Below are 18,744 nucleotides of genomic sequence, written 5' to 3'. Positions count from 1 at the left end.
TGATATTAGTGCTTTTAATACTTGATGTATTTTTATTTAATTCTTAAGATACAGATGATCCCAGAAAGAAAGTAAGTAATCATATTTAAACTATTAATATTCCTCAGGTTTGAACAGCTGAATGTCATGGACGCTTTTTCCCGTTTTTTTTTTTTTTTTTTTTTTTTAAGATAGATTGGATTTAGAATAACATTTAGATATATTAACATTTTGAACTGGTTTTGGTGTATGAGGGAGGCAGCAGTGAATTAAAAGTGGAATGTGTGTCTCTGATTGGTCGGCCGGCTCCTGGCTAAACCCACTCTCTTTCATCCATAAAAGAAAGGGCAGGGAGCCTATGGGAGCGCTCGGCTGTCTCCTCCTACGACATGCACCAAAGTTGGCCACTTAAACTACTTCCAGCCAGCCAGCAGACATTATACTGAACCCAAACTACACCAAGGGAAAAAGAATAACACTGCATTTTTCCCCAGCGCAGACACTTTATCTCCTCCATTTTTCTCGAACTTGCCTTTGCAATTTTTTTCTCGTATTTTATTTTCTTCCTTTGCTGCCCGTGTTCTTGATTTTTTTTTTCATCGCACCAGAGGAGAGCATCTCTTTTTATTTTTCCCCCCGGTGGAAGAAGGACTCGTCCAGTTTCTCCGCCTGGGATTGGGATTTGACAGCAGCAGAGCATCTCTCTCTTTTTTTCTTTTTTTTGTTTGAACGTTTTGAATACATTCCGCCTTTTTTTATTATTCTTTTTTTTTTTTTTTTGCACTGGACTTTTGTGAGAGTAGCAGGTTCGAGCAGAGTCCGGTTTTGTGTTTGAGTAGCTGCAGGATGGCTACTTTACCAGGAACAGTGCCTCGGATGGTGCGTCCTGCGCCAGGCCAGAACTACCCCCGGACCGGCTTCCCTCTGGAAGGTAAGCAAAGAAACGACAACATGTGTTTGGTGCCTGAACTTGTGCTGACAGAACTCGTTAGTTGTCCACTCTGTCAGCTCGTGCCTTTGGTAGTGACACACAACACAGTTTGCCATCGGCGACATGCTGGGGAATAAAAAGGTGGGTGAACAAATACGACGTCCGCTCAGTGATGATTAAAGTTAACCTCGAGTCATGGTCCAAAGTGAATTATAGTTGCAGAAGAGCAGCCCGCAGCCTTTGAAATAACCTCCATTCATGTGGATGTTGCCATTTTATTTGCAGCCACATTTAGTTTGTATTTATTTGCAACAGATTTTAGTGCATTTAGGGAAAATTATCCCTCATTTATTGCTGCTTTTTATACAGTTTCCCCTTGAAATATATTTTTAAATTAATCACAATTTTGTTTTCTGATTTGTGGCCTTATTTATTTTTAAATGTCAGATAATTTCAGAACAACATAGAGATGCTGTTTATAAAATTATATTGCAATTTAACAAACAACCAAACGCCTTTTACTACATTTTAAATTAAGCTAGATTAATGATCACACACACATACAGAAAGCAATCTAACTGGTAATTCTATTTTGCTACTTCGATGCCCACCACACTCGAGTCTTCTGAACATATGGGCGGAAAAATAGATCCTTTTGTATTTGCATGCATTTATTGGCAACAGTTTTCCCATTACACCCAGTTCGTGCTCAAGTGCCCTGGACTGAAATGTACAAAAACCACGTAGCTCGCAAGTTACTCGAGCTGCGGGATTTGTTCAAGTGTCCTGCTGCTGGAAATGGCAATAATACACACAGCAAAGAGACGGCTCAAAGGATCACATCAATATTTGTACAGCATGACTAGGAATAATCAAGGTGGGAAGTGTCACCCTCTTTAGTGTCTCTTGAATGTGAAATTGGATCCTGAAGTGGCCTCGGATGCATCCTGTCAGCCAGATATGGGGCTGGATGAATTTGGCGCGACGCTCTCTTGAAAATGTATAATATGATAATGTCCCCATTAAAAGTCACTAACAGCGCAAATATGCCTCTCTTTGACCACGCCATGTGCTAAATTGTCGCCTCACACACCGCGGAGTGAATTCAGGCTTCAGAGGACATGATGTGCTGCTGTCTTTGTTGTTGTTGTTTCAGACTGTTGTTGTTGTTGTTTATTGTGGCGCAGTGTCCACCCCTCTGGGCCAGGGTAGGGTGAACCAGCTTGGCGGAGTGTTCATCAACGGGAGGCCGCTGCCAAATCACATCCGACACAAGATAGTGGAGATGGCCCACCACGGCATCCGACCCTGCGTAATCTCGCGACAACTGCGAGTTTCTCACGGTTGCGTCTCCAAGATCCTCTGCCGGTACCAGGAGACCGGTTCGATCCGTCCGGGGGCCATAGGAGGCAGCAAGCCCAGGGTGAGTGGGGGTCCGGTGGTCCCGGAAACAGGGTCACAGCAGCACGAGGAGGAGGAGGAGGAGGAGGAGGAGGAGGAGGAGGAGGAGGATGGGAGTCGGTTTGGGTGGTGGGGTGGCACGAGGCGCATGACACCTGAGTGAACCCAAATCTGATGTTTGTGTTATTGTGACTGATGGAGGGCGATGATCAGGAGGGAAACCGTTAGAGCTCCTACAATAATAATAATAACATTGCATCCCACCTGTAACATAATATCTGTGGATCCTAATAGTAAAAAGTAACTATAGTTCATTATAATTTGACTAAAATATTTACGCAAAGGTTCAGTATCTTAGACGATTATATAAAACATATGAAAGCATTAACTTAAAAAGTGAAAACTAAAAACAAACACTGAAATTTAGTTTGAATAGTATTAAATTTGCTGTTTTTGGTGATCAGTGTACCATTAAATTTTCTCTATTTATACATATGAAACACTAAATTATGGTTGCACACATTTAATCGTCTTTAAAAATATTTTTGATTTGAGTCTTTAAATAATTCGTTTGTGCTATCAACAAGAATTATTCCTACTTTGTTTGTTTTGTTTATGTATTTAGTTCATTTTTCATATATGCATACATACATATCACTGGAGCCCAGACTTTTTATTTTTCGTAGTTATTTTCTGTTTCTTTTAAGACGTTTATGTTTAATTTTATTCATCTTTTTTTAAAAAAAATAACATCCCAATTAAAACTGAAATTCCCTCTTTTCCCCCTCTTCTGTCTTTTCCCCTCCCTTTCCACTTTTCAAACCTAAAGCAGGTGGCAACTCCTGACGTGGAGAAGCGGATCGAGGAGTACAAGAGAGAAAACCCGGGTATGTTCAGCTGGGAGATCCGGGATAAGCTGCTGAAGGACGGGGTGTGCGACAGAAGCACAGTTCCTTCAGGTGAGGCTTCATCTGGTAAGCTGCACTTTTTTTTTCTTACTACCAGCGAACACTGCAGCATCACTTCTGATTGAACATCACTTTGAATTCAACATGTTTTAAGCCCCAGTTACTGATGAAGAAATTTTTAAAAAATGCTTCAGTTAAAGCACACTTACAGCTGTGTGACCCAGAAAAAGAACATCATCCTGTGCTCAGTAGTGAATTTTACATGATTGTGTTTAGAGTGTTTTTTTTTTGCTCCTTAAATATAGACTTTTATTTCTTTTTCCAACGCTGCTGCTTCATGTTTAAAAAACTTTTCCTGTGATTTTTTTTTTCCTGTCTGGTGTATCCTTCTAAAAAAAAATGTATGATAGGATTACTATGGTTCTTTTATGGGTTTTAGGGCTAATCACCCATTTACCTTTTTGTTGCCATTAGTGAGCTCCATCAGCCGCGTTTTGAGGGCCCGATTTGGCAAAAAAGATGACGAGGATGACTGTGATAAGAAGGATGAAGATGGAGAAAAGAAAACAAAGCATAGCATCGATGGCATCCTCGGTGATAAATGTAAGTTAACAGCAGAAAATATATGGCCCTTTTGCATATGTCTGAAATCACAAACTATTATTATTATTATTATTATTATGAGTAAATTGCAGCCTTGTAAGCAGGAAGCAAATGTTTTAAATAGACTTCCTACTTTGCGTCCTCTTGGGAAATTGTCCCACATCCGAGCTGCAGCTAAACGCACAGAATTTATTCCTGCTTTTAACTCCGAGCCAGCAGTTGTTCATTCACTCAATTATTTATGAGAGCCTTGGCAGAAGGTATTTAACTGCAGAAAATTAATTTGTGTAGCGAATTCCTCCTCATTCATTCACTCATTTAACGACCCCTAAACGACAGCTGACAGTTGACCCATTTCACAATCGATGTCAGTTCACTGACATTTCACCACTTGTCAGTTAAAGTGGAAATCAATGTTCATATTATTATTTGCTCTATTAGTAATGCTGCTAGGAGGGGAGAAAATAAAGCGATGCAGGTATTCGCTTTCAGTCTTTGTCAACAAGCTTGTAACAACCGTAGAAGATTTTGGTCTCTCCTTGTGGTATAGAAATGTGTTTTTTTCCCCTCCCTGTAGCATATTTTTTGCATTTTAAAAATACGAGAAATAGGCTGAGACACGTGGGACAATACAAGCAATTAAAGCTGGAATTACAAGACGTGATAATTTCCTTATTCTGGGTAATTTGATCTTTAAAATGGAATGAAGTGGCATTTTACAAGAGCGCTACATTTTTTTATTGTCGTATTTTATTGTTTTTTATTGCATGCTCGTTGGCCATGAAGTGAAACGTGCAGCCGCCAAATCTCTGCAGAAGATATAAAGGTTTTCTTGTTTGATGACCAAAGCTGTCAATGGGCGCCTAGATTTTTTCAAATCACAAAAGCGTCGTTTTTGTTGTTTTTTTTTTTTATCTCAAAAAGACACTGCCAGAAATTTTTCAAACTTGATGATGAACTTCACGAGCAAAACCTCCCCTCTATTGATGCTTTTCTGAAGGGAAGAGGCCGAGGTACAAAAGCAAATCCTGGAAAGCAGGGCAGCGAAAAAGGAGAGTATGGGCCCGTCCATTCTCATTCAAAAATCTGGTAAAAGAGAGAGAAAAGTTTGGACAAAGGGCAAGAAGAGACATAAAAGGAGATGAATTATTCAGTACGCCCCGCTGGTAGATAGTTTTGTAATTTTATATAATGGCCCGTTGGAGAAGAATCAGTTGATAGCGTGAAAACGGTCTCTTTTTTCTGTCACACCACGCATTAATGTTATGAGAAAAATGTCACCATTTTGTTGCAAATATCTCCAATGTCCGTATATATGGGTTGTAAACCCTGCTGGCTGTAAATGACCAGCGGTTTTTTCTTTCTTTCTTTCTTTTTTTGGAGAGTCTGATCTTTACGCACAACTGAGGCGCACGTTGGCTGCTGATGTGATAGTTTTCCTTGTAAAGTGTTAAATGCATTATGGTTGCTTTATTATTGAGTTACAACTGTTGATGCAAAATATCCACATAATGTTCCTGCTTCTGTTTTTTTTCCCTTCGCGCTCCTTGTGTTTTAAATTGGGATTGAATTACGTTGCTATAAAAAGAGACGCGCCCTGTGCGTAATGCAGTTTAGACTACCAGCATCCGGATGGCATTTAATAATGTTAATACTTATTAGAGTAAGCACTGGAAACGATGGTTGCTGAATAGGTGGCTGTGTTCGTGCAGGGTGTAATAGCTCGCAGGCATGGTAAGAAATGTATTTATCCCCAATCAGCCCCTCACTCTCCGAGTTTGAAGCACAGCCCTTATGTGGAGAGAGGTTTTAAAGCAGATTAAATAGAGCCTTTTATTTCTTTTCACTTTCATCTCAGAGCGGAGCTCACAGTGGCTCGCCCTGGGCACAAAATTCATGAGATTTTTTTTTCCGTTTACTTATCCAGATTTTAAGACTTTATTTATTTATCTATTTGTTTATTAGGTCTACGTATTTTATTTTTTCAGAGGTTACATCACGGATTTATCCCAGCTCTAATCTAGCTGCAATAAACGTGTGCTTAAACTCCTAAACGTATTAAAATGATGCAAATTTATTTTTTTTCTACATGAAGCCAACTGTTATTTCTCAGAGGGATGTAACCCAAGCAAAACTCTTTGTGCATGCACCGAAAATAGTTTTTTGCTCGCTGCTAAATTGGCCCTTTTATTATTCTGATAATTGTTTATCGCCTGGGGATCGTGGTCCACCCAGAATCTTTGCAGAAACAATTATCCCATCGAAGCTGCACAATTTAATGGTCATGCAAAAATGCGCCAGCGTTAAATTATGTCAGGAAGGCTGCACTACGTCTCCACAAACGTGGGCATCCTTTTGTTTTGCGCCACAGCGGTCAGAAGCAGAGGGTGAATCAGCTGTCCGGCGTGCGAGAGCCGCACTGATGCATCCGAGCTGACCGTCTGATGAGGTGGAGACAGACGATGGACACTTCAGCAAATCGCAGGATTACCTGAGGTCCCCGGTCTAATTAAACAGATGCCAGGTGGGATTATTTCAGCGCGTCAGGGAGGGAAAGTGACAGAGCAGCGGAGAGGTGTGAGGAAGTCAGACAGCCCAAAGATCAGGTTAGGACTGGGCAAGAGGAGACGGTGTATTCACTGAAATCTGATTTAGCGAATAAGATGCGTAAAATGTGACCTGCATTTTTTTTTACAAAAATATTAAGAGAAAATAAGATTTTCCCTCTTCTATTTCACTGTGTGCTCTAATTAAGATACCTATCAGTTATTATAATATATTTTTTAATTTGCGCAAATAAAGTTCTCCTCAGGTTCATCCTTCAGGTTTCCTGTTTCCCGCAGAAACAAAGAGACCCCTAAAGAATAGCTGCTGCTCGTAGTGATGAAAAGTGTGAAAAGCTGCCCCCTCCGTGCTTCCCGCGTCATGAACACACACATGCGCTCACGCACAGACGCACACACTCGTGCGCGCACAGCCAGTCTCTAAGTGTATGGTAATATAATGTAGCTATATTTCGGGTCTAAAGCCGTGCTGAATGAGAAGGACAGGGGAATGAAGCGAGAGACCACTTCAAACAAATCCATCTGGAACAGTGTGTGAGAGAGATTCAGTGAAAGTATGGGGAAGTTATTTAGCTATTAATAACGTTTTTTCCTCAGGCATTGAGAGTGACTCCATCTGCACTTTCTCGCAGCTATTTGGCTGGGTGGAAATTGAGGGAGACCCAAATGTTGGGCAGAGATAACATACCCATCATAGCCCAGACCCTGCGCTGTGCTTCACTGCATTAAACTCGGATTAACCTCCCCTGTCCCCGCAGCCACTCAAGCCACATTTCACTGGAATTTACATCGGTAGGCCTACATTTCTTATAAAGGGGGCAGGAGCTGAAAGACACGACATGAACGTCATTATTATTATTATTATTATTATTTGCATCGAATTGATTAATTTAATGTAGCAAAAATATATAATAGCCTGCATCTATTTTAACGTGTCCGTTTCATATTTTTATTTAATACAAAGGTTGCTTTTTAAAGAAAAAACAAAGGTGATTAATTTTGTTAGCTAAAATAGGTAAACGACTAAAACAGAGTAAAAGTAATAGCCTATAAACAGTAGACTGTGTCAACTTAAGGAGCTAATTTTTCAACGTTCAAGAAATGACTTTTTAATTACATAGCCAGGCAAAATGGTGTTTTTAAAAATTATTAGCATAAGCGATAGCAGCAGTCACTTGTTTTCTTTTCTGTCCTGATTGTAATAAACAGTGGCTGAGATGGGACAGTTTATTAGCGTTGCTATAACCCCAGGAATTGCTTTATAACACCTAATATAAATAATAGCACGTGAAATGGGTAAATAGCAAGCACATTTAGCTCACGTAGCTAGCTTAATTTTACGCTAGCTTAGCTCTTTGGTTGTTAGGTAACACGTTGCTTAGTAACGACTGCGGTCTCTTAGTCAGTAGGCCTAAAACGGTGTGACAGATTTCCATTTTAGTTTAACTAATGTGCTTTAACTGTACATTTAAATGAGAAATCGTTTACCAAAAATGTGTAAACATCCCCACCAATGTTTTCTCTCGTTTTTTTCCTTCTTAATTCAGCTTGTTTTAATTCTCAGATTACGGTGTAATTTGTTATTTAATGACATATCGCGAGACTTGATGACAGGCGCTACAACCAGTGTAACAAATCGGCCTATTGGTTCCAGCGAAGGAACGTGAGCAAACCGTGGAACATAATAACACCAGACGCTTTGCTTATGAGTAATGAGTATTGCATCAATTTGAAGGAGTGCACTTTAAGCTTGTAGGCCTACCAGACCAACCCGGCGAGACATTTCAGTGTCAGGAGCTTTAAGTGTCGACAGCATTAGGCTCCAAAATAAGGGAAAAAAATGGAGTAGGCTTAAATTCATTCTGTGCTGGCATTTGACTTTGATCACATGAGAAATATTCATGGAAGCACAAACACTAGCTCTGTCACCATTATCCAGGCTGACAGTGATACCTCTCAAGGCTGTCTATTAATTAAAGTGGCGCTTACCATGTGGGACGACTTCCTATCTGGGCACAAAAATGGTTTTTCCATCTCTTGTGGGGCTCTTGAAAAGGGGCAATCTTTCCTCTCCAGCTTCTTGTGGGAAATTTAAAAGTGTACAGAGGAAGACATGGGGATTTCTAGCTCATTTATAAAGACGAGTTTATAATCCTTTCCTGCTTAATAACTTAAAAGGATTCAATTTCTCCCCTCATTTATGGGGTTATGATCACACATTGTTAGACGCAGATAGCAACATTTCAAGGTTAGCATTTCCTGCTCGCAAAAAATATCAGAATATAAGCTGTAAGCCCATAGGTGCCCTTTGTTTAGCCTGTGATTTCCCCTCCACAAATGCTGATAGGCCCATTTTAGATGTTGTTACTATTAATGTGATAACAACGACGAAGCCGAGGAAGACCAAGTCGATAAGATGTCTCTATGCCACCGAGCATTTTTTTAAATGATATGATATTTAATTATAGCATATAATTTCACCATCGAGAATTAAATTCAGTAGGCTTACGCAGACTCTGAGGATTGAATGTCTGGTTGGGGGTCTCAAACCATACGAGACAAATTAAAGAGGAAGCGCTGCCCTCCAGGTATCCTGTCACAACAGTGGGGCGCTTCAGCGCGTCTCTCATTTCTGTCTGTGTTTTATTCCGCCAATTTTCACTATGGGGCTCCGGGATCCTGCGCTCTGCCTGCAGGGCTGTGGTCCAAAATAAATAGAAAATCTCAATTTTTCATCTTCTTTCTTTGCTCAAGTTGGACTCCCCTGTCTCCCTCCCTTCCTTCCCTCTCCCCCCCTCACACATGAGCATCACACATTCATGTCAACAGGTGGGGATATTAAAACTTTTAGCAGCTTGGCTTATTTTGATTGTCCAAAGTATATACACAAAGTCTATTTTTGTTTCTTTTTAGGGGGAGATTATATTTGTTCTTGGAGTGGTTTAGCCAAGAAAAAAAAATGAAGGAGGCTTTGAGTTTTAAATAGCCAGTGTCTTTACACAAAGTCAGTTTTCAATCAAATTTATATCCTAATCGTGTAGAAGAAAATTAATTTCACGGTATTTGAGGCAATTTGGGGGTCATTTTCATCAAATTCTTATTAGATCACCCTTTTATTCTTGTGGCACATATTACCAACAACAGTTTAGTGTGCTTTGTGCAATAAGTAAAATGTAGCTTTTAAAAAATACATGTAAATATAGATATTTTAAAATAATACAAATGATTATTACCATCATCATTGACGGTCTTGTTCCTGCCACCAGCTCCGCTGACGCTGCCTCCAACATTTACATTTCCACTTTACGCATTTAATGTATTCGCCAAATTGCCATCGCTTTGTTAGCATTAATGTTTAATTGGCTGGAAGAAGATGAATGAGGCTGACAGGAATCAGCTGTCCAGAGATTCCCCTGTGAGTCTGACTCGGAAATCATAACCTGACCAGCTTTTCCTCCTCTGAAACCAGCTCGTTGAACTTGTCACATCTAATTAGGGTGTTAAAACGCACCGAGTGCATCGGTGGGAAACAGTAGGTGGTTGGTCCGGGGCAGCCAATAAGGCCTTTTTGGGTCAGATGGTGGAGGGGAGAGGAGGGGTGAGGTGGGGTGAGCAGCGTGGTTGGATGGTGATGTTGTTGAATTGGACCGCTGCGGGCTTTTATTTCTAAGCAGCCCCCTTTTTTCCGCTATTACTTCAATTATGGCCATCCAGCGGGCTAAACAGGCCAGCATGCATGGACTGCAGCCTTGTTTTAATTAGGTATGAAATTAATTAGAGCAGACATCTATTAAAGACTTTTAAGTTTGGATCATTTTTTTTCGACAGAGTTTAAAGGTATAACAGTGGATTAATGGCTTACACCCAAAATTACGTTTTATTGCATCCAATCATGTCTGTGCTGCCAGACTAACAGGTGTCAGACAGTTTGTGAGTTTGAACATAGTGAATAGAAAATTCATATTTTAGGACCCTTTTGATTCACAAACATTTAAAATTTAAATAAAAATATGTAAGTCTTTTATTCTGAAAAGCACAAATGTCACTTTTGCTCTTTTAAATGCACCAATGCCATAGATATATTCCCTTTCTCTATTTGAATCTGCACATTTTAGTTTCGTGAATTTATTGCGCAGCTTGAGTTAGCCTATATCTTCTCCAAATGTGAAAATACAACTCCCATTTTAAGAGGGGCGTTTTCTTTTTCTTTTCTTTTTTTTTTTTGTATTTATATATACTTTTTTATATTGGTACAAAAAACAGCCCTGTGATGTCTGACAGCCTACTCTCACCATTGTTAGATGAACAGCCACTAGAAAAGGACGAGAGAAAGAAGAGGGAGGAGAAAAGGCCCTTCTGTTATTTTCTGTCTTGAGACTTGCTGCATAGGCTATTCAGGCAAGTTGATGAACTCCTCCAAAAAGTTTATTAAGGGGATGAAAACAATAAGAACTAAAGCCTTTGGGTGCCTGGGCAGACAGTTTATAAACTAGCTGCTATTGTGCCTCAAAGGCAGATGCATGAATACTTTTGAATAGGGGCCTTCAAACTGACACGATCAGGCTGGACAGCAGCAGTTTTAAAGGGAGACAGGGTGCTTCTGCTGCAGCTCAGATCTCTGCCTTTTTTTGCATTAATGTACATCTGCAAAGGAAGGGGGAGGAGGAGGAGCTGGGCACTGTCTGTCATGGCCACTGGTTTTCTCCCGGGCTTTGTGCTATATGTGTTAAAAAAATCAAAGATATGAGTCAATAGATATATATGAAGAGGAGTGTATTCGTTTGGTCCCCCAGAGTACAATTTTAATGGGAGCCAGCGTTTTTGTGTTTATTTATTCTCGAAGAACACAAGTCATTTTCAAATATGTCAGTCCAAGTAAGTGTGCTACATCATTTTTTTTCATGCTGCTAATACTATATTTTTTTGTGTTTGGGAAATGCGCAAGTTGTGTGACAATTGCTGCTAATTCTGAATTCCAAACAAAAATCTCAAAAATTCCTGATCATTTATCCAAGGCGTAAATCTGTTGTGTGGCTTGGCAGGGCAAGATTCACTGTTGATATATATTTTTTTTGAATGGGGCACACTGGTTATGCGCACTCAAGAAGATACATTATTCCCCTCCTTTTCATTAAACAATAGACTGTCACTCTTTATCCTTCTTCCCTCCTCTGTCCCTCCCTCTCCAGCTTTCTCTTTTAGTAGTCTCAGTCTCTGGCTCTGTGCCTCACAACATCAGAGGGAGTCCAGTGATTTGTGACCCCAGCAACCCACACTTAATCTTGCTAAAGAGGGGGAGCATCCAGTTTACAGCTTGGCGGGCCCCAAATAGACCAAGCCTGCTCTGGCAGGTGTCAACATTAGCAAACAATTGGTCCCCAGTCCCATGCCCCGTACCCCAGTGCGACACTGAACCTAAACTATTTGAGGCTTGCTGAAAGGAGCCACATAATGGAGAATGTGGAGGGGAGGAGAGGAGGGGGAGGACAAGGGAGAGATTACACTCTCAGACAGCTATTAGCAGGGATGAGGCTTTTCTAAACAAACAAAAAAAAGAGAGAAGACGATCAATACTGTGTTAGTTTACCAAGTGGAGTCATCATTGTGGCTTTGGAGTATTTATTTTCTGCTCCATTGTTTTTCCAGACTTCTCAAATGTCTGTGGGCAGTATTGGCAATCCAATTAAGTTTGGAGGGGGTCCCTGGGAGGCCTATTTCTTCTCCCGGGCAGTTGTATGTTTGCGCTTGCAGTGGGCAGTTCATTCACTGATTCGGTCTTGTAATGAATCCTGATTGGTGAGTATTGCCTTCGATAGTGGACAATGACTGGGCAGCCCAGAGGGAAAACAACACTCAGGGATGACAGAGCTCTGCTGAGCCCGGTGGGATTGCAGTCCCTCTACTTCATTAGACAGGAGTGTCTTAGCAAAGAGAGCAGAGGAAATGGGAAGAGAATGAGTTGACATGTGGACTGTTGCTGCTGTTGAGTGGCTATGTGTCCTGACAAGAGGGCCAATGTTTTTTAAAGGCTATTTATTTATCTCTCACTACTGATTCCTGGCCATGCCACGAGGAGAGACAAGTGTTCTCAGCAGGGGAGATTAGTTTCTAAGGTTTTAATGGGAAAACCGATGATACTTGTTATCGGACAGAAATCTCATTTAATTGCTTTTAGATGTCCTCTTGGTGTCTTTTTTTTTTTTTTCCAGGTCTCTGGAAAAAAAATACATTGGCTAAAACAAACCTCTTGGTACATCTCTAGAGAAGCTGGTAAAGTGGCTGCAATAAACAAGTGTAATTAACTGACCTTATGACCTCTGCAGACAATGATACTTCTTGTCAGAAAGCACCAGTAACAATGTCAACATGCAGTTAAGTAATTCTCCACATTCATGACATTAGACCATCACGCAACCCCAAACATGCACCGAGTCTCCTCATGACTGTAGGTAAAATACTGTTTTGTTTTGGCTACGTGAGCTGCCAGAAGGGACAGACGGTTTAGTGTAATTTCAGCTCTAAGCAGTATATAATTAACCATGTAATTCCATAAATTGTAGTCACTTTGAGTAATAAGTTATCCACCAGACAACATAAATGTTGTCGCCGGCTCACCGATAATGTCACATAATGACAAAGGTCTGTGAATTTGTGAAAGGTTCATCAGTAATTCTGCATTATATTTATACAGAAAATATCAGTCAGGAGATTGAGGTATTTGCTTGGAATTGCCACTTTGATTTAATCAAAAATAAAATGAGCCGTTTTGTATTTATAGGTCAAAATTACCTAAAAACTGTCTTTTGTTTTGTGTTGAATTCTATAGCATGTTTTCCTAATTTGTTTTTGCAGCTTTCCACACAATATGTAGAGCTGTATTTTATATCATTTTTTTCACATTTCCGTTTTGTGTTTTAGGAATATTAACAGTGATGATTGAATATCATTAAAGCAGTAAATAGAGTGAAATTAAAGTCTAATTATAAAGATATGTTATGGGTAACTATTGGCTTTTTGCAGCATTTAAATTTTGCATTGAGCCCATTTTTCTCTGTAAATTGAGGAGTATAGAAAAAACTGTAGTCCAGTTGGATTTTCTGTCTGTGTGAGGTGAAAATTTTAAAATAAACGGTGTCATAATAAGAAGGACTTTTGTCGGAAATAGATGTTTGTCTCGGTGATTAAGTCATTGTTATCGTGCCAAACAATAAAGCGTCGCAAAAAACAATGAGTGGACAGTACATCAGGACATCTCAGGCTTTATTATGCCCATGCTAAATTGCGCAATGGATGAGCAGGTCAGAGCCACATAATTTATTGAAAGAAATGTAGTTTCCTCCAATTCGCCTTGCCAGCTAAGGTTGTCAAACTCTGACAGCTGGCACAGATCGGGACACTGTGTTGCATTATGGCCGTCCACTGGTTACCATGGAGCTGCATTAGAAAAGACAAAAAGCATTTCTGGCTAATTTTATTACAATACAGGAATAGCCCACATAATGTGCAACAGTAATTATGTTTAGCACAGCGCGCCCGTGCTCTCCCTCAGTGATGAATGAAAAACATTGACCATGGTCTGCTAGTTTAAAAATCGGCATTAGCCTATGCTACTTAGGGCCAGAACATTTCACATTTTATGCTCTTGATCTGCTCCGCCACTGAAATATTCATTTGTTTTAATTGTGCGTGTTTTTTTTCCCTCCACATCCACAAAGACAATAAACATGTTCCCTAAGTGTTGCAAATCAGAAATGTGTTTTTTTTCCTACAAGTGAAAATGTGAAAGCGGTTGTCCAAACAGTGGGGTGGAGCTCCTGTCATAACCGACAAAATAACAACTTCAAATGTTGTCCCCTATTTTCAACTAATGGGCTTATTTCTGCATCGTCAGTCATTCTCTCCTTGGGGAATATGTAGTCTCAGTATAAAAAGCTTTTCTACTGTGCACATTACAACCCCTCAATATGGATGGATCTCAGAAATTAATGCCAAGCACTGTAATGCTTCGCTGTGCCCAGAAAAAAAAAGCTCTTTACAGGAAATATTCATTAGATTGTTGCACATAAAGGAGCTCTTTGGAAACAGTTTGTTTACTTACAATCCGCTAAATGTCAGTGGACTATAATGGAGTGGAGCATGATAGTCTTTTTGGAAAATGTATTTCAGGATTTCACACATTGCTTAAAGATTAGAGCCATTTCTCTGAGGTTTCAAAACAAACTGGTTTTATTAGTTTTCATTATAAAAACAAGCCAACACCAGCATGTTCAGGACTAATATAGGAATGAAGAAACATGCAGAACACAGTCACCCGGAAATGTAATGTTTCCTGTGAAGATAAAAACCTTAGTTTTCTTGTTTGCTAATTAAATACTCTGACCTCTGCTCGCACCAGTGCTGAGTTTTTCTTAAAGTTTCCATTATTCTCTCCTTCATTGACTCTTCTTTCCTTCCTCGTGTCTTTTATATCACACAAACTTTTCCACAATATTTTGCTGCCCATCCTTGTCCAGAAAATTAGGAAACTTCCCTTAGGCACATAAAAATGTCCGCTGTGCATTCCTATACTGTGCCCAGTAATCTCTCTTTGGCTTTGTTGAGAAAATGATTTGTTCCTCCAGGAGACCTCGGCTCATAGCCCTGAGACGTAACTGTTTGATTTCCTGCATAGGTTTTTAGAGCTTTTTGCTGGGGGACCGCGGCTCTGGCTCTAGTGCCATTTGGCAGAGACCCCCATGGGCTCCTTTTTACTTTCTTGTGCTCTCTGTTAATTTCATTACTTTCACTCTGACCTCAATTAGCAAAGACTGGAGCTCAGGCGGTGACATTCTGCTTGACAGAAGAGAAAACCTGGTGCAGAGCTTAGATGTTAGTGGGGAACTCGGAGGTGGTGACAGTCTTTCTAACAAGGCTCACATTTCTTTAAGGGTCCATGTGGTTCTGTTAGATCCTCTGTAATCTGGCTTCTGATATCTAATAGTAATCATAGTAGAAAAGGATACGATAGTTTAGCAAATAAATTCATATATTCTATTGTGTGAATGATGAAAACTTGCATGTTTGCAGCGTTTGAAGCATATTTCGCCTTTTAGCTACATCAAAAGAAGTCTTTCAAAAGCAGAATTTATATTTTAAAAGCCAAAAAGACCCTAAAAAGTATTGCGGAGACAGACAGTTTTAGCAGAGTATGTCTTAAAGTCAAAAGCAAACATTTATATTGTCGCTAATATCCCAGTTTTAGCCAGTAGTATATTAAAGAAAAAGAATCCCACCCTTCAAGCCCTTCACGCTTTCACACTCAGGCAGTGCAGAGGCATGGGGAGTCAATATGTCAGCGTTTATGGATGCCCTGCGGAGCTGCACAGGGCTGTCAGGCCCCTATTCATGCTCTAATGGCCCCCTGAGGAGCTCGTCTCTCTGGGCTGAAAAGGCCGGGAGGCCCAGTGGACGCCCTGTTGTTGAAGGTGAGCGTGCGCTCTCATGGACGCGCTGCGCCTTCATCCATATGACAAGAGCCATAAAAGAGCATCGCTCTCGCTGCTTCTCTCTCTCTGTCTCCTCTGCTTTCTCCTGCGTCCCCCTCCCTCCCCTCTCTCTCACTTTCTCCCCACCTCAAACAGAGAGAAGGGGGCTAATTGTTTGTTGTGAGAGCCAAAGATTATAGAGCCTCCCATCTTTCTTGCTCCTTTGCCTTTTTCTCCTCTTTTTCAAGCCCCCTTACTCTTTTTCTAAAGAACGTGATTCTGTCAGAGAGACAAGGGAAGAAAAGTATTGGAATTTTTCCGAGGAATGTCGACGTAACAGAGCCTAAAGTCTGACACCGGCACTGAGAGATTTTGTGGCAAAAACACCGCTTTTCTAGTTTTATGAGGTAGTTGTTGTGTCTGTTTGAAGTTTTTATAAAGTTATACAATGTGTGTAATTTCTGCACAAGTTGCACACAAATCTCAGTGCTCTTGTTCACTTCTGCTTTCCTTTCTCACCTTCTGTCTGACCACTTGAAATAGATTTTGGGACAAGTGCCCTTGGCCCTCAGCCACCTGCTATAAAACCATAATTGACATGATAGGCATGAGAGAAAACTGAAACTGCTGACATCTGTCCGTAAAGGTGAGCTGAGAGTGATTTTATTTTGGATAGATGGTGGATTTTTATTGTCCTTATGTATAGTTACACCTCTCATCCAGATTCAATTTCAGCTAAATGTCAAATTACAACCCAGAGAAGGTCACTGACAACCAGAAGAAATTGATGATGCATTTTGGCTTGTTACCAGACGGAGTAAACAGTTAACTTGATTTTGCTGCTAATGCTGCCCTTTTTTCCCCACAAATTTGTTTGGTTTGTTGATCTTAATATTTTAATCTAATATGTATGAATAAATTCCGACTGTGCCGAGGCTGTGCTCACTTTTAGAGTTTAGAATTTGTTTTTCACTTGCAGGGAGATAACTACAGGAAAAGATTATTCATAGAGAATCTGTCTTTAAACCGTTATGGTTATCGTTGTTGCCTATCTTGTATTCACATAAGGTTCCTATCTCAGAGACATCCTTTGGTAAATGCCTTGAATCACATGCCTCCTTTAACTTGGCAACCCCTTTAGGATGAACAGGCAAGTGCATTAAACAGAGATGCCGCACCATTCTCAGAAAAATGCAAATTGGGAAGTTGTTAGTTATTTGATGTTGCAGCACGATCCCCCCCGCCCCCGAAACATCGCTCCACTCCAGTGTTGGTGGTTGAATCGCATGCAGTCCTGGGGACAGGCAGGGCTGTTTATATGCAGGCCTGGAGCAGCAAAGACAGCACAGAGACAGATGCATGTCAGAGATAGCAGATCCCATCTCAGGCAGATGCCTCTTATCACAGGCCTGTTTGCATAATTAGGCCTTTTGATATTCACCCCCTCTGACTGACAAAAAGTATAATTGCAGTATCAAGTACGACAAAAGGTAGGCACAAAATAAACAAGTCAACATAAATAGGGAGAAAAGATGCGGTGTTATTTTTGTCCTGTGGGAAAAAAAGAGGGAGGAAAAAACACAATTTTTAACTAAATCTGCTGTCAGTCACAGTCAACTGGTGTGACTCGGTGCTCAGAGGCTGGTCCTGTGAATGCCTGCAAAACACAGAGCGTGAGGCCTGATTGTAATTATGCTGGAACTAATATGCTTTTCAAAATGAGCCATTATGAGCTAATGCTGCACTGCCAAAGCCCTGTCTGTTTTTGTCCCTCTGTCTTGGATAGTTTGCAAAGGTATGGCTGATATTGAGGCCATGGGTTATAATATCAGAGACAGTCTGACTAGGATGGGTGCTACTTTACTTTAGGCTTATACTGCTCACAGGTGAGTTAGAGATGAGGGATAAGTCACCTGCGCTGCTGCAAAAGCAAGATTTAGTTTTGTGTTTCTAATAGTCAGGTTTTTATTTTCTGTTGGTATTAGCTCTTTCATGTCAAAATATTTCTGCTAGTGTTTATTTTTTGCTGTTTAATATTTAGTTTATATGTAGCCATACGTATGTCATTTTCAGAATAGAGATTGTTAACCCTTTAAACTTATTCCTTGTTGTAAAATACACAAAAATGTGTTCTTAAAGGCAGATAAAACACATTTTTGTGGGATTTTTGCTCATGATGTTGATTGTAAAGCTTGACGATGAGCACTAACAGATCAGATACACAGATTTATCCAACATTTTTCAGCTGCCTGCTAGACATATACGTTATTGTTGTTGTTACTTATCATAAAGATTCAAACTGCATGGTTAATTCCCGCTATTGAGTGGACAGCTGTCTGTTTGATCAGCATTACCTCAGCGTCTCAGGGGTAAAGGTGGAGGACTTGGAGGGAGAAGATGGAGAAGATGAGGAGTCCTGAAGGAGTAGGTGGGGAGGAGGGTCGGCATGAGGCGGTGTTTTTAAGGAAACGGGGTGATGAGGATCCCATCTGCCTGTAGTCTGTCTGCAGGGTCAGCCGAGGAGCATCAGGGGAGCGAGAGCAGGTTTTAAACCTCACAGTAACCTCAGAACTATTAACTAGCAGCTCGAGTCTTTCAAGAGCAAAAACTCTGTTTTATCTAAAAGGTCTGGTCAGAATTAAAGCATCATTAAATCAAAGTCACAGTGAGGTGAAAGGAGGTGAAGTGCTCCAACACATCTGTGGAATTCCCCCCCCCCCCCCCCCCCGCATTAATTAAACACAGTTAACTGATCGCTGTTGTCAGTGGAACTTACTAATGGTTTTCTTCCATTGGGCCACTAAAGTTTAGGTAATAATAGTAGAGTTCACCAGCATGATAATGCCCCTGTTCAGTATGTCCTTATTTTATTTTTTGTCAGGCTCGTAAATAGC

The 18,744-nt window shown here is 40.5% G+C and overlaps 1 protein-coding gene across 2 annotated transcripts in view; it reads left to right on the top strand.

The window, feature by feature from the left end:
* Positions 1-287: 287 nt before the first annotated feature.
* The window catches only part of pax7a (paired box 7a), a 46,045-nt gene continuing 27,588 nt past the window's right edge, over positions 288-18,744 (top strand). Inside the window, exons 1-4 of one of the 2 annotated variants that reach the window (XM_022214052.2) lie at positions 288-910; positions 2,098-2,333; positions 3,141-3,270; positions 3,694-3,822. In XM_022214052.2, the coding sequence (XP_022069744.1) occupies positions 826-910; positions 2,098-2,333; positions 3,141-3,270; positions 3,694-3,822 (580 nt within the window). In that variant the 5' untranslated portion in view covers positions 288-825. Of the gene's footprint in view, positions 911-2,097; positions 2,334-3,140; positions 3,286-3,693; positions 3,823-18,744 lie in introns of both variants that reach the window. The other variant, XM_022214051.2, reaches the window with a different exon arrangement.

Source organism: Acanthochromis polyacanthus, chromosome 5, assembly GCF_021347895.1.
Source record: "Acanthochromis polyacanthus isolate Apoly-LR-REF ecotype Palm Island chromosome 5, KAUST_Apoly_ChrSc, whole genome shotgun sequence".
Lineage (NCBI taxonomy): Eukaryota > Metazoa > Chordata > Actinopteri > Pomacentridae > Acanthochromis > Acanthochromis polyacanthus.
The sequence above is the reverse complement of the archived record's forward strand: the minus strand, read 5'-3'. Positions and strand labels throughout refer to the sequence as shown.